The sequence below is a fragment of a genome, unplaced genomic scaffold, assembly GCF_019419815.1.
Source record: "Pyrus x bretschneideri cultivar Hongxiangsu unplaced genomic scaffold, Pyrus_bretschneideri_v1 Contig27, whole genome shotgun sequence".
Classification (NCBI taxonomy): Eukaryota; Viridiplantae; Streptophyta; class Magnoliopsida; order Rosales; family Rosaceae; genus Pyrus; species Pyrus x bretschneideri.
In genome coordinates, this window is record NW_025999579.1 from 3692467 (window position 1) to 3706968 (window position 14502).

The 14502-nt window shown below is 38.4% G+C and overlaps 3 protein-coding genes across 3 annotated transcripts; all 3 read right to left on the reverse strand.

Moving 5' to 3' along the window:
• Positions 1 to 451: 451 nt before the first annotated feature.
• Positions 452 to 4037, reverse strand: LOC125478931 (mannose-1-phosphate guanyltransferase alpha-like). The gene is made up of 15 exons (XM_048587820.1): positions 3617 to 4037; positions 3291 to 3388; positions 3110 to 3210; positions 2916 to 2994; positions 2693 to 2753; positions 2529 to 2575; positions 2340 to 2432; positions 2154 to 2244; positions 1884 to 1932; positions 1629 to 1745; positions 1391 to 1538; positions 1074 to 1166; positions 926 to 994; positions 771 to 813; positions 452 to 666 (listed from the first exon to the last, which is right to left on the reverse strand). Exons 1-15 carry the CDS (start codon positions 3672 to 3674, stop codon positions 566 to 568), a joined length of 1248 nt encoding a protein of 415 aa, XP_048443777.1. The 5' UTR covers positions 3675 to 4037; the 3' UTR covers positions 452 to 565.
• Positions 4038 to 5192: 1155 nt separating this feature from the next.
• On the reverse strand, positions 5193 to 9968 carry LOC125479033 (aminoaldehyde dehydrogenase 2, peroxisomal). The gene is made up of 15 exons (XM_048588039.1): positions 9779 to 9968; positions 9232 to 9374; positions 8840 to 8920; positions 8613 to 8761; positions 8281 to 8373; positions 8064 to 8187; positions 7860 to 7925; positions 7692 to 7758; positions 7444 to 7520; positions 7053 to 7166; positions 6220 to 6297; positions 5981 to 6132; positions 5820 to 5880; positions 5612 to 5718; positions 5193 to 5426 (listed from the first exon to the last, which is right to left on the reverse strand). The coding sequence occupies exons 1-15, from the start codon at positions 9885 to 9887 to the stop codon at positions 5336 to 5338; spliced, it is 1512 nt and encodes a 503-aa protein (XP_048443996.1). The 5' UTR covers positions 9888 to 9968; the 3' UTR covers positions 5193 to 5335.
• Positions 9969 to 10673: 705 nt separating this feature from the next.
• LOC125478984 (aminoaldehyde dehydrogenase 2, peroxisomal-like) lies at positions 10674 to 14502 on the reverse strand. The gene is made up of 15 exons (XM_048587930.1): positions 14371 to 14502; positions 13906 to 14048; positions 13632 to 13712; positions 13387 to 13535; positions 13199 to 13291; positions 12974 to 13097; positions 12790 to 12855; positions 12627 to 12693; positions 12390 to 12466; positions 12170 to 12283; positions 11923 to 12000; positions 11689 to 11840; positions 11522 to 11582; positions 10977 to 11083; positions 10674 to 10770 (listed from the first exon to the last, which is right to left on the reverse strand). Exons 1-15 carry the CDS (start codon positions 14477 to 14479, stop codon positions 10674 to 10676), a joined length of 1518 nt encoding a protein of 505 aa, XP_048443887.1. The 5' UTR covers positions 14480 to 14502.

Here is a 14502-nt window from a genome sequence, read left to right on the forward strand (position 1 = left end):
GGATCACTCTAGTTGTAGTTTATATATTCTCTGAAACTGAAGGGCTCTTAAAAACTCGCAATTTTTATGCATACTGTAATTTTTATGCATATTGGAGAGATCTCGAAGCCGACGTACCTGGAGATCCGGACCACTCATTTTAAATTATGCGATCTTCGTTAGCACATTCAACTAACTCACCTCACACAAATCAAGGATTCGAATCTTTCTTTCTGCCTATTCAATGGCCTAGATCTCTAGGTCTTTCAACTCCGAACACAAACATCCAGTCTATCAGTATCTTTCCTTCCGTGTTTGGCAGTAACACTGTTTTCCTTCTGGAATTTGAAATTATTAATACATTTTATCTCCCGATGATTGAAAACCTTTGGATTTCGAGTGGACCGTTTTGAGTTGTCCTCTATATCATCTATGATGAAGCAAAACATCTTATCCAACAACCAAAAAAAAAAATTAATTCATCTTTTTATTATACATATATATTTATTTATTTATTAGCAAATAGCAAGATGTTAATTTACAAAAGAGAAATTTGAATAACAGCAATGACGCAGAAAAGCAGCAATTAAAGGATGATTTCTTCCTGAACGCTGACGTTGAGAGTCTTATGGGGCAGGACAATGCTGTTTATAACCACCACTTCATCTTCAACTGTCACTGCTTCACCTGAATTATCAATAAAACCGGCATTCAGATGGCGCATAAGGCAAAATCAATAAATAATTTTATCAGAACATGAGGATTGAGTGAAAACAAAAGGATTTACGTACCAAGGATCGTGATTCCGAGCTTTGAATTGTAATCCCCAGTAGCCTGAAATCATAGTGCCAAACTTAGAAAGTCAATTGCAACAAAGCTTTAAATAACAAAAGAAAGTTGAAGTTCTGTTATTAAGCATGGGTTGGTAGAAAGTTTTTGAACGTGCCTGGACACGAGACCATCTCCCGATTGAAGATTTCCATCCAACAATTGCATGAATAACAACTGCGTTTTCCTGAAACAAAGCATCGTACATATGTCAACATGAGGCGATATCTAGGATGCACTCCATAACCTATGCTTTTGTTATGTACCTTTATTTCGACATTGTCAAGGATGATGCAACTTATGAGCCTCACACCAGCTCCTATGCGAGCATTTGCAGATATTGAGACATTGGGACCAATCTGTACGAGCAGATAACAGGAGATTTAATCGATGCATTACTAAGGGAATGCTAAATGATCTGGAAAGCGACAATACTAATCTGTTTCACTATATAAATCAGAGTTACGACAACCTAGTCATAGGATTCCTAAACTGGTTGAAAAGAAATCACTCAAATGAGATTTTTGCAAGGCCATTCGTTGAATCTGCACATTTAGTAAAGCCAGTATGAGAGAAAACGTACCTTAGCACTTGGATGTACTTTTGCTGATGGATGAACGTAAACATCACCGGTAATACTGGCACTCTTTGTACCATCTCCACTCATCAAGAGATGTGGATCGGTGAATCGAAATTGTGCAAGATACAAACCAGAACACCTTAACGACATTCTGCAAGTATCAACACAAAATATTTACAAGATGGCCCAGACTGACGAGGACAAGGTTATAGCAAGACAACACCTCGGACGCAAATCTTACCCAGGAGTTTTGATCTGTTCCCAGAAGTCCAAGGTTTCATATGTGTATAACTGCTTTTTCCCCGCAAGAGGTGATAGGATATCTTGATCTAGCCTTACAAAATGCGTGGGAGCATTCCTGATAAAGGAACTCTCTATCAGCATTACCTTTCTATTCTAGTCAATTCAATATGTTGGATGGCACTATAGTAAAGCGGTGTTTTTAATTCACTAAACAATGTAGATTTTTAACTTTTTATACTATATGAAGAGAAACCTTGTTGCTGAATGAAGGGATTCGAAGCTGGATAGACGTCTTAAATCAGCTGCAAATACCAGAAAACGGTCCAGATTTCAGCATGGTGAATACCAATGCCATCAATAAGTGAACATACATCTTAGTGGAAGCAATCTATGTATCAAAGAATTTCCTACTGACAAAGAAATGAAAAAGATACCCTGTTCTTGTGGAACTAAAGTTTCATGTTACCATAATTATAGCACACTAATAGCACAGGCAACCTATTCATGGAGAATGTATCACTACCTCTGTCCTTCCACTGAGTGGAAACACCTTCGATGGTGTTAAAAATGTCTGGTTTAAATATGTAGACACCGCAATTTATCCTGTCGCTGACCTGAATAAAATAAGAATTATAGAAAGAAAGGTAAAGGAGAGCACAAAATTCTCCATTGATGCACCATAAGCTTGAAATTCCAATCTCAAACGTACAAAAGTCTCAGGCTTCTCGGTGTAATGCAACAGTTCATTGGTGACCGGATCAGCTACCAGTTCCCCAAACTGACTGGCTGATTCAGCAGAAACCTATACAAAGAAAGAAGAAAACTTAGATATGGAGAACAATAGATAATATAATAATCAATATTATTATTAACTAACTTTGCACATTTTTTGACCAACCTTGATCACAAGGATTGTTCCCATACCACCATATTTTTTGTGAGCCTCTGCAAATAAACAAGGTAAAAAGTGGAGATTAAGCTTTCTGTAATCCCCCTATAAATCCACAATGAATAACCTGGAAACAATCATACGAAACTCCCAGCAACTCATGAAACAATTACCAAGCATTTCTGGAAGCGGAAAACTGCAGCAAACATCACAATTCAACAAGACAATGTGCGACTGCAAACAAATATAAGAACCACAATCAGCCTTTTGCCTGAGAATTAGAACATGTATGCATCGACACAACTTATTTAAGACGAAAGACCTAAACAAACAAACAAACAAAAAACCAGATAAAAACTTATCAATTGATTAAAAAGGAGTTGGTAAAAGACTAACCGGGTTGTCTTCCATGATCAGATTTCTGAAATTATAAAGTCCACCAGCTGATCCATGTGGCTTGTCTTCCCTCAAATATCTAATCGCCACACCAACGCAATGTACAACCAACAGATTAAACATCAAATCCAGTTCAACATTTTCAAGATCTAATCAGTAACTACTAACTGGAAAACAAAAGCAGGAGCTCACACCTAACAGGGACTTTAAGCTCATTAGAGATTGAAGACACATATAACGCAAATTCACGCTCCTCGTAGAAACCAATGAGGAAAATTTGTGTGAGGTTCGGAATCTGTAATCCAAAAGACAGTGAATTCAACTAGTATGCACACTACGAAGCCAGAAATGACAGATTTATCTACAAGAATATACCCTTTTACAAGCGGAAATCGGGTGATGAACCATTGGTTGTCCTGCTAATGGAAAAAGCGGCTTCGGTATATTCAGTGACAATGGCCGGAATCTAGTTCCTGTAGAGTTGAAACTCCAATATATTAAGAAATGCTTTCTCAAAGATTGTAAGAGAAATGCCATGATTCCCAATTCATGATTCAACAATTGAAATTTACTCTCTCAAAAATGCACGAAGCCTTGAACTTTCCCATGGAAAATTCAAACAAGCATCACCAAAACTGAGAAATTGAGAAATGGGGTCTCATTATTCGATCCAAAGATCATGACAGTAACTTTTTATTTACCTTTAGTGGGCCCACCCACCATGATCACAGCAACCACCTTCTCGTCCGAGCTCCCCATGTCTTATGCAGAAAACCCAGATCCCAAAAGCCGAAGGAGGCAGCGGTGGTTCCGCTAGAAAGCCAGAAACTTGAATAGAAGGAATGGAGTGGCAGTAACAAAGGAGCCCAAATGTATAATTTATATGGAGAGCTAAAATCTGTAGTTGGAGGTTCACCAGGGAACAAGGAAGCTACAGCAACGGACAAAATCTGAAGTTTCTCACAGCTCAGAGAGAGAGAGAGATTAAAAAGGGTCTGGAATCCAGAACGTGTATTATAATAATAATGCAGTGTATGAGGATGTGAGCATATACAATCCGAAGTTTGGAACATAAATGCAGAGAGAGAGAACGCAGAGGAAGGTTCCCTCTGTTTTTTTTTCCCATTACTTTTTGGATATGGAGGGGGTGAGGGAGGTGGGTGCGACCCGGGTAACTGGGCATCCCCGTGAGGCTGACTGGTTGGGAGGCTCTCAGCCTCGTTGTCGTGGACACGGACACCTCACTAACTCGCTCCATTTAATTTTAGAGTGTTTTAAAGAAACATTCGTAGTATTGTTTACTTTTTAACAAAAATAATATTTTTGTTTTAAAAAATCACTCGTGATACTATTTATTTACGATATTTTTTGTCATTTTGATTAAAACTCGAAGTTTTCAAGTTCTTTTAACTAGTTTTCCTTTAATTTTATTGAGATTTGTCACCAAACAAAGTAAAGATTGCCATTTAATTTGAAAGAAGTTGGCTTCAAGACTAATGGTTGGTTTGGTATTAATATGCTTTGAAAAAAACTGCTTCTGATGTGTTGTGAGAATAATTGTATTTTTGCTGCTTCATGTTTTCAGCTTTTTTTCATCCAAAACTGTAAAAATAAGTTGTTTTTAAACGTTTACCAAACACTTTTTTGAGCTCAGCTTTTTTTTATACTCACTTTTTATAAAAGCACATCAGTACAAAATCAGTACTAAGAAGGGGAAAAGGTGAAACTTCACCTACATGTCTAAACTTTGAGAAAGATTGAAGCTTGCCTTCATACCATGTGACATTGACTCCCAAACTTAGTGGTCAATCTCTTGTGGAACAAGCCACCACCGAAAAGCCATCAAATTTTAGATCACCACTATGATGACCGGAATGTTGGCTGCCACAGCCGTCCCTGAATGTAGGGTGGCCATGGCCCCAACATACATCGAGTTTTTGCACAAAAAATTAGGCTCGATGACAGGAATAGTGTGACCACTTTCTTGCATTCAAGTTCGATTTTTTTTTGTACTGGAATTTATGGTCCCCTAGGACCCCTACTAATAAAATAATTGGAACCCTTGCCATTAGTACACACTGCATCATGGGTAGCAATTTTATGAGATCTACAAGACTATGTGCTCGACTGTAATATATCATGACTATAAAAAAAAAATGCTTAAGTATAACTGAGTGTATATCCTCTTACGCCTGCTCATCACATGCACAAGAGGATAGAACACCGGTTGCACCCAAGATTTTAACCATGACTTCCTCCTCCTCAACAAAGTACCTCTGAATTCAACCGTGTCTTATTCCTAGTCAAATGGTTAAAATTGACATCCAGTTTTCTAGCTCAGTACATATTTTCACCCTCTTCATTCCTGTGCGTTATCAGTACATCTGAAGTTTTCACCATACTCTTTCGCGGGTAAACTTTCACAGCTTTGAAGGCGACTTGTACCAACCCCATGGATCATCAGATACGTATTCGGTAACCTGCTTCACGGTCAAGTAATTATCAAGTCCCCTGTTCAAAAGAGAAGAAACTATTATTACCATCTGCAGTTCACCGATCTTAATTTGCAGAAGTAACTGTAATGCAATGTTCGTTGTTCTTTTATGCTTAGTTCGGATATGCAGTGTGATTATATTAGGCCTAAAATATATGCAATATCAATGGAACATTATAACACAATGCCAAGAAAGCCATACCATGTCCCTAATTCACGCCCGAAACCACTTCGTTTGTTGCCTCCCCATGGAGCCTGACAGAAGCATGGTTGCGAGCAGTTGATCCATACAATTCCTGCTTGAAGGGCCTGCAGAAGAACAAGAAGCACAACTCATAATCAGATGCTGTTTTTACGAATGCTGGGACAGGGGATGATCCGTTCACAAAAGAAGTACAAGGGAGTCTCACCTTAGAGACACGCTCACACCTTTCTAAATCTTTCGATATGACTGCAGCGCCTAAGCCATAACTGTCAAAGTTCAATAAACTTCATCAGTCAAAATGGGACAAAAAAAGCAGTCGAACAAATCTCTCACTATGGACGGTGACAGAAATAAGAGTCAACTCACTGGCTGTCGTTTGCTAGTTCAAGAGCTTCGTCTTCTGAACTAAATGTTTTGACACAAAGAACAGGTCCGAAAACTTCTTCTCTCCAGATTTGCATGGAGGTTGTTACATCAGTTATGATTGTTGGTTCAATGAAGAATCCTTTCTTTAGATGCTGCCATCCACCAATAATATAACTCACAAATTGAGTTTGTGACAAATAAAGCAGCAGAATGGGCTTGATGGAAACATAGGTTTATACCTCAGGACGAGCCCCACCACTCAAAACTCTTGCGCCTTCACTCTTAGCTGTTGTGATGAACTTCAATATTTTCTCGTACTGAAACAGATCCAGTGAAAATCAGGTAATATTCTAATACTTCAATTATAAACTGGGCAGTGAAATTAAAGATTTGAACTACTTGATGTTTCTAACTGTTTGACTTTTGCATATTTCTGTATCTGAAGAACACACGTATAATTATCACCCGCAGAAAGTGAGCTATATGCGGATGCATGTCAAACCGTAGGGACTCTACTCTTTATAACAAACATAAAATACAATTTATCAGCCTAAATTCATCCAAAGAAGAAACTTTTCAACAGACTGTCCAGCAAGGCTGCAACATAAATGGCTGGGGAGTTGTTTAGCATAAACATGGCAATTTTAGATTTAAAAAAAAAAAAAAAAAAAAACACTTTCCAGAGACTATAAAAATGGTTCATTACCGGGTAAGATTTGAAATTAGAACCCAGGCCCACACACAAGACAAGCCCGAATATAACATATTTATTAACGTCCAAGCAACTAAATAGACATGTTCAAAATATTGGAAGAATAAACAGCTCACACTTGCTGATTTAGACAGCCCTTGTTTTACATGTTTTACAAGAGTGACAACTTGAGTATCATAAGTCCAAATCTTACATTTACAGACTTAGAACGAGAAAAAGATAACTAGTTGGAACCTTAGTGCTTCACAATTGTCTAATATGTGTCAGTGGACCTGTTGCTTTAACACACTATCCCCCAATTCAAGAAATAGAGAACTAAAAACAGAAACAAAATGCAAATATTGTTAATGGTATACTCACCTGCCCTCCACTAACAACAGGGCCAAGCCTGCACCCTTCTTCAAGAGGATCTGCAATCTTGATGTTTTTGCACCATTGCACAAGCCTATCCAAAAACTCTGCTGCAATGTTTTCCTGAAACAAGGTGCAAGGAAATTAATACAGTAGTATAAGCTTGCTTAAGATGGCACTATGAAGAAGCTTCTAGGGAAACCACATTCAACTACCCGCGGGAAAGTGGCATAATTGATGATGTTGTAGTACAAAAGTTAATTATCATGCATGAACCCTGTGGTCTAGAATTGTTTGAATTTACATGTAATATCCACTTAGTTTAAAAAGATGCACCACCATCCGTGCAACAAAGAAGGAACTGACAAAAAGTGATGTATCATCTTGCTATCATACTTACATGTATTATAAGCCGAGATGTTGCACTGCAAATCTGACCATTTGTCCAAAAGATACCGAAGGCAGTCCATTCAGCAGCTGTTTGAGTCATAGAGTAAACAATTACCATTATAGTACCAGGACTAGTATATTTTTTCATTTCACTTTAGATTCATAGATTTTCTCCCTATACAACTAGATCCTGATGGAAGTAATTAGTTATAAAAAAAAACATGTAAGTCTAAAATGTAGCCTTCATGAGGAACTAACCCTTGTCAATATCAACATCATCAAAAACAACAATTGGGCTTTTCCCACCAAGCTCCAGTGAAACAGGCTGCCAAACAACATCGGAGATGGTAAATGAAGTTCAAATGAAGAGTACAAATGTCACAAATATAAATGAACAATTATCAGATTACAAAGCCTTGGCTGTACCTTCACCAATTGGGCTGCAGCTGTCATAATCTTGCTCCCAGTCATAGTACTTCCGGTAAATGCAATCTGTTGAATATAAGTTTATTACTATTACCACCACACAGCTAAAACAACCCAAGCTGTCACAACTAACAAATTTGCATGATTACAAGAAGATATATTCATAGAATTTCCAACTACAGACTAGCAAGGAAAAACCCGAACCTTATCAACGTGGGGATGAGATGCCAAAGGAGCACCAGCTTCATGGCCCAGCCCAGTCAGGATATTGAGGACACCAGGAGGAAGACCGACCTCTCTACACACATCAGCTAGCTCCAAACAAGTCCTGAAATTGATTGATAACATGATGGTAGGCATTCAATGTACAAAAGCAACATAAGAGCTGAAGAAAGTACATATAAACCAAAAAGGGACATACACAGATGCCAACTCAGATGGTTTCAATATTGCAGCACACCCAGCAGCTAAGGCAGGAGCGACTTTCCATGTAGCCATTAACAAAGGGTAGTTCCTTAACATAAAAACATAAGCACTTCATCACCATATAATAACACTGAAAGGCTATTTACAAGATAAACCTACAATATCTAAAGATTGTCATTGCTAACGGGACTGTTAGGACAATTCACAATCCAAAATTTAAGGTTTACAGATGAAAATTTACTTTACAAACAGGTTAGTGCAACCACCAAGGAAGAAAATCTTACTAAAATTGAACATACTCATTTAATATAAAGAAGCAGCAAATACCATGGTGTAATTAACCCAACAACGCCAATGGGCTCCTTAAGGACATGGCTTTTAAATTGCTCCATAGGAAGAGAAATAGGAGTCTTTTGCTGTGCATCCAAACCTTCAGCAAGGTCTGCATAGTACTCAAAACAACCAGAAACATCATCCTGCAATGCATGTGCCAGAACATAAGACCTTATGCATGATAAATAACAATTCAAATTGTCAGAGAATCACAAGCATACTATGTCCCATGCAGCTTCATCCAATGGTTTTCCACTATCAATTGCTTCGAGCTTGGCTATTTCAGGCTTTCTCTCTGCTATCTGCACGCAAACAAAAACAAGAAAATTGTAAGACATATGAACACGACCAAATCTTTGAAAGGTCATTATGGAAGTTAGAAAATCAACAATAGTCCAAGAAAGAGACTTGAAAGAAACACGAGGCAGTTATTCAAAATTGTTCAGTTCAGACCCATTTCTTCTTCATTTCTTCTTGAATGTTAAAATATCAACCTCCAAACATAAGAATTGAGACAAGTATATAGCACAACAACTACAACTATCGGTTTCCCCATACGCTTTCAACATCAAATTCAAGACCCGATTAATTTAATTGACAACGGAGCCAATACCTTAGCAGCAATAGCGCGCAAATACTTGGCACGAACAGCCCCAGGCGCCAATGCCCAGTCTCTCCCCTTGTTCCTGGCAAGAGCTTTCCGAGCAGCCTCCACCGCAAGCTCCACATCTTCAGCAGTAGCTGCAGGTATATCCCCTGCATCCACACATTCCACAACCAGTTCACATACCAGATTTAAGTCAGATTACAAAACCCATCTCTCCATTTCCATTATTTTCTGTATCAACACAGATACCACAGAAATTTGAAGGGGGAAAAAAAAAAAGAGACGATCTTTGGATCTCCCATTAGAAGATCAAGCAAGAATCGAATACCCAACAGGGCCAGCACTCTATTTTTACGAATTTAATTAAATGTTTCATTTAAAACAAAGTTCTGGGTCAGTAGATAAAGCCAAATTTACATCAAATTTTTGCTCAATCTCTTCAGCCACTAAATACATCAAACGATCACATGCGATGACTAAACAGTATATTAAATTTAGAAAAACAACCCAGATATTAATTTATTGACAAAAAAGCTCAGGGTGAGAAAAAGACCAATGATTTGTTCAGTAGCAGGATTGATGATTGGGATGCGTTTCTTGAGGGCCGGTTCTCTCCACTCGCCGTCGATGAACAGCTGCCGACTCGGTATTTGGATCGCCATTTTTCAGCTCTCTCTCTCTCTGCGCAGTGATAGAGTGATACGTAGAGACTGGGCTAAGCAGCAACGTGATGTGGAGTTGTTTGGTGGGATGTTCTGGAATCGCCGACTTGTTGAAAAAGAACAAGCCCAATAATGCATAATCTAGACGTGCAAGCCACCGATACCGGCTCACCAGGTGGCCTGTGAAGTTTTTTTTATTTTATTTTATTTATTTTAAATTTTTTAAATTTGGGGAAATGTCAGAGCTTTTGGATAACTAGGATCAGAACGAATAACAAAATATCATATGCATTTGAAATTTTTATTTGACCATGTATATTAGTTTGAGATACTGTTACATTTTAAAATTAAGATACTGTTATATTTTAAAATAAGAAAATTAAACGCTTAGTTTTGGGATAGGGAAAAAAGTTTCAATTACTTAAATTACAAACCGTCCAAAATATTATTTTTCACGAAATAATCACGTAACTTGTTTCTTAAGAATGAATACAACATAACAACATGAATATATACTCAAATAGTTATTTCTCTAAAGTCCGATTCATTACATATTTATTGTACCCGGAACATAAGTGGTACACATTACGTGTTATCATACAAGTGGAATGATGTTTTATTTTTTTCAGTTGTTAATTTTTTTAACACAATTATCTCATCATTTGTATAACGACATATAGTGTACCACCTTATGTTTCGGACACACTGAAATATATATTAACCTTTTTATTTTATTCAACATAGTTGAATTATTTTCTAATTTTTCGTTTTTTCAAATTCTTCTGTTCAGGGACTTGAAGGAGGAGGTCCCTCAAACCAACCATAAGGTTGATCTGATACATATTCGGTAACTTGCTTGATGTTCAAGTAAAGCTCAAGTCCCCTGTTGCACAACAGAAAAACAGAAATACCATCATTACCCTTCCCATAATCAAAATCATAACACAATATTAAAATTAAGTTAACATAAGATTAAGAATAAATAATGAACACTATGCTGAGGTTGAGGAGAAAATGAACACAATGCTGATATTGAGATTGAGAGAGAGAAAATTAAAATTAAATTAACAGAAGATTAAGAAAATGTACCATTCTCCTAATTCACGGCTGAAACCGCTTCGTTTGTAGCCTCCCCATGGAGCCTGAATGAAGGATGGTTGTGAACAATTGATCCATACAACTCCTGCTTGAACACCCTGCAAAGCATCACACCAACAAAATGAAACACAATTCGTAACCAAATTATCAAAATGATGCCATTAATATTCCTCGTGTCACGTATATAACATGATGAAAGAGATACTAAAAAGGAATATACAACCAGTTATATGCAATGTTCCAAAAACCACTAGGCTGTAGTCAAACGGTGGAGAAGGCCATAGCGCCCAAGGGCCTAGGCAGGGCTTAGGCGAGGGACTATGCAGATTTTGTATTTTCGGCCATTAAGAGTAACAACTTCCATTTAGAGATTTCGGCCGATCTGCAGCCCACCCAACCCACGCGTTGCCTGCCTAGACGCCGCCCAATTTTTCTAAAGATTCGGCCTCAATCATAGCAGTGGCATTACGCCAGTGCCTATACGCCGCCTAGAGCGATTATTAGAACACTAACTTATAATATCTTATCAGTCTTACCTTAGCAAAGCGCTCACACTTTTCTAAATCTTTTGACATGACAGCAGCACCTAAGCCATAACTGTCAAGGGAAGATCAAACAAATGTGGGTAGTAAGGAGAATATAAGAGGAAGAAATTGACCGAAAGAAGGAAACGGGGCTAAAAAGAAGTGGAGATTCAACTCACGGGCTGTCATTTGCTAAGTCAAGGGCTTCCTCTTCTGTATTGAATGTTTTGACACAAAGAACAGGCCCGAGAACCTCCTCTCTCCATATTTTCATGGCGCATGTTACTTCAGTTACGACGGTCGGTTCGATGAAGAATCCTTTCTTCAGATGCTGCCATTGCCATCCTTTTTTTAACAGTCTCAAGTTGTTGATACAGAATAAAGTCATGTACCATGTATAGGTTAGTTTATACCTCAGGACGATTCCCGCCGTACAGAACTTTTGCTTTTGCACTTTTAGCCCCTTCGAGGTACTTCATTATTTTCTCATACTGAACCGAACCAAATGCAGTGAAGATTAGATAACACTCACTTGGATCGTAAACTTCAGAACGAAATTTAAAGCTTTTCGTTGTCTCAAAAGACAAACACAAGTGCGTTCACTCGCTCGTGCACGGAGACTCTAACATAAAATGAAGAAATTGTTGACAGTTGATTTACCTGCCCTTTACTGACAACAGGGCCAAGCCTGCAACCTTCTTCCATAGGATCCGAAATCTTGATGAGTTTGGTCCAGTCCTCAAGCCGGTTCACAAACTCCATAGCAATGCTTTCCTAAAGTCGAAATGCAAGGGATTAATTAGTACTCTAGTAAATATCTATGTAACTTAGAAGGGACTAACAGAAAGTAATGTAGCATCGATCACGCTATTATACTTACCTGCACTATGAGACGGGAGGTTGAGCTGCAAGTCTGACCACCTGACAAACATATACCGAAGCAAGTCCATTCCACAGCTGTTCAATTGAATCATAGAGTAATAGAGAGTTAACATAACAGTACTGTCATCCGGCAGCAGTACCATATCTATATGTTTCAATCAGATTCGCGTGCATGTTCTATCCATGCGCAACTAGTTTCTAACGGAAGCAATTCATTTGCCCAAGATGTACTAACCCTTTTCCATATCAGCATCATCAAAAACAACAATGGGGCTTTTCCCTCCAAGCTCCAATGCAACAGGCTACAAAGAAACCACATAGGAGAAAGTATGCAAAGATTAAACGAAGAGAATGAACCCCGAAAACAAAATGGAAAGATATTTAGTTTTTCAACCTACCTTGACCGATTGAGCTGCAGCTGCCATAATCTTGGTCCCGGTGAGAGTACTTCCGGTAAATGAGATCTGGTGAATATTAATCACATAGCAATTACATCCTGGTGGCTAACAACTCAGAACATCTTACAATCATCGAGTATGCAGAAATTCAAATAACATAATTAGTAAAGAGAAAAAGCTGAACCTTATCAACATCTGGATGACTTGATAAAGGAGCGCCGGCTTCATTGCCTAGTCCAGTCAGAATGTTGAGGACACCGGGAGGAAGACCAACATTTATACACACCTCAGCTAGCTCCAAACAAGTTCTAGAATCGATGGATAACACAAACGGTACGCATATATGTTAAAAATCAACATACCAATTAAATAATACGTATGTATAAAGTATAAACCAACCAGGACATACACAGATGCCAATTCAGACGGTTTCAGTATAGCAGTACAGCCAGCAGCCAAGGCAGGAGCTACTTTCCACGCAGCCATTAACAAAGGGTAGTTCCTTAACATAAGAGAGAAGCACTTTTGGTTCCTTAACATATAAATCATTATTAAGATGCTTCAGGCTTCTTTTGAAATAAAGAAGCTGCAACATACCATGCTGTGATCAACCCAACAACCCCGACCGGTTCCTTAAGAACATGAGTTTTGAACTTCTCCGTGGAAAGAGAAACCGGAGTTTTTTGCTTCGCATCCAATCCTTCGGCAAGGCCTGCGTAGTACTCGAAACAGCTTACGACTTCCCCCTGTATTGAATTTGAGTTAATTAGGTGCCATGACATCACATAAGACCTTATGCATCATGTCGTAAGCAATAATTTCAATATTTGTCACTAGCATACTATGTCAGAAACAGTTTCATCCAGTGGTTTTCCGCTATCCATTGCTTCGAGTTTGGCTAGCTCGGTTTTTCTCTCGTTTATCTGCATCAAAAGTACTAAAAGCTCAAGACATCTCAAACAATTTCATTACAGTGAGAGTTAATCAAAACTATTTGAAAGATTAGAAGATCGAAACACGATCAGCAATAATACTGTTTTAACATGCAACTGATGATAACCAGATTGATGATTTCACTAACAAAAAATTAAATAGTGAAACTCAGAGACAATGTACCTTAGAAGCAATAGCGCGCAAATACTTGGCACGAGAAGCCCCTGGAGCAGAGGACCAATCTTTCCCGTTGTTCCTGGCAAGGGCTCTTCGAGCAGCCTCCACTGCAATCTTCACATCAGCAGCAGTAGCTCTAGGAATATCCCCTGCATCACACATTCCCACAAATCAACCACTAATTCACATATCATTTCATTGAAACGCCTGTCCAGAAGTGCTTTTGGGATGGCTAATAGCGTTTTCATATAATCAAAAGCACTTCTAACAGTAGTTGTCGGAAAAAAGTTTCAAAAAGTTAAACGTGTTTCTGGATTGAAACACTTCTAGCAAAAGCGCTTGTGAGCACAATTGCTTTCTAGAGGAACATTTCCAAACGAGCCCTAACTTGGAAAACAAGTTACAAACCACAAATCAGTACTTCCACAATCAAAATAAAAAAGCATAGAGTCGAGGAAGAGAGAGAGAGACCAATGGTTTCCTCAGTGGCAGGGTTGATAATCGGAATGCGCTTCTTGAGGACCGGTTCTTTCCACTCGCCGTCGATGAATAACTGCCGGCTCGGAATTTCTACCGCCATTTTCAGCCAGCTCTGATGCTCTT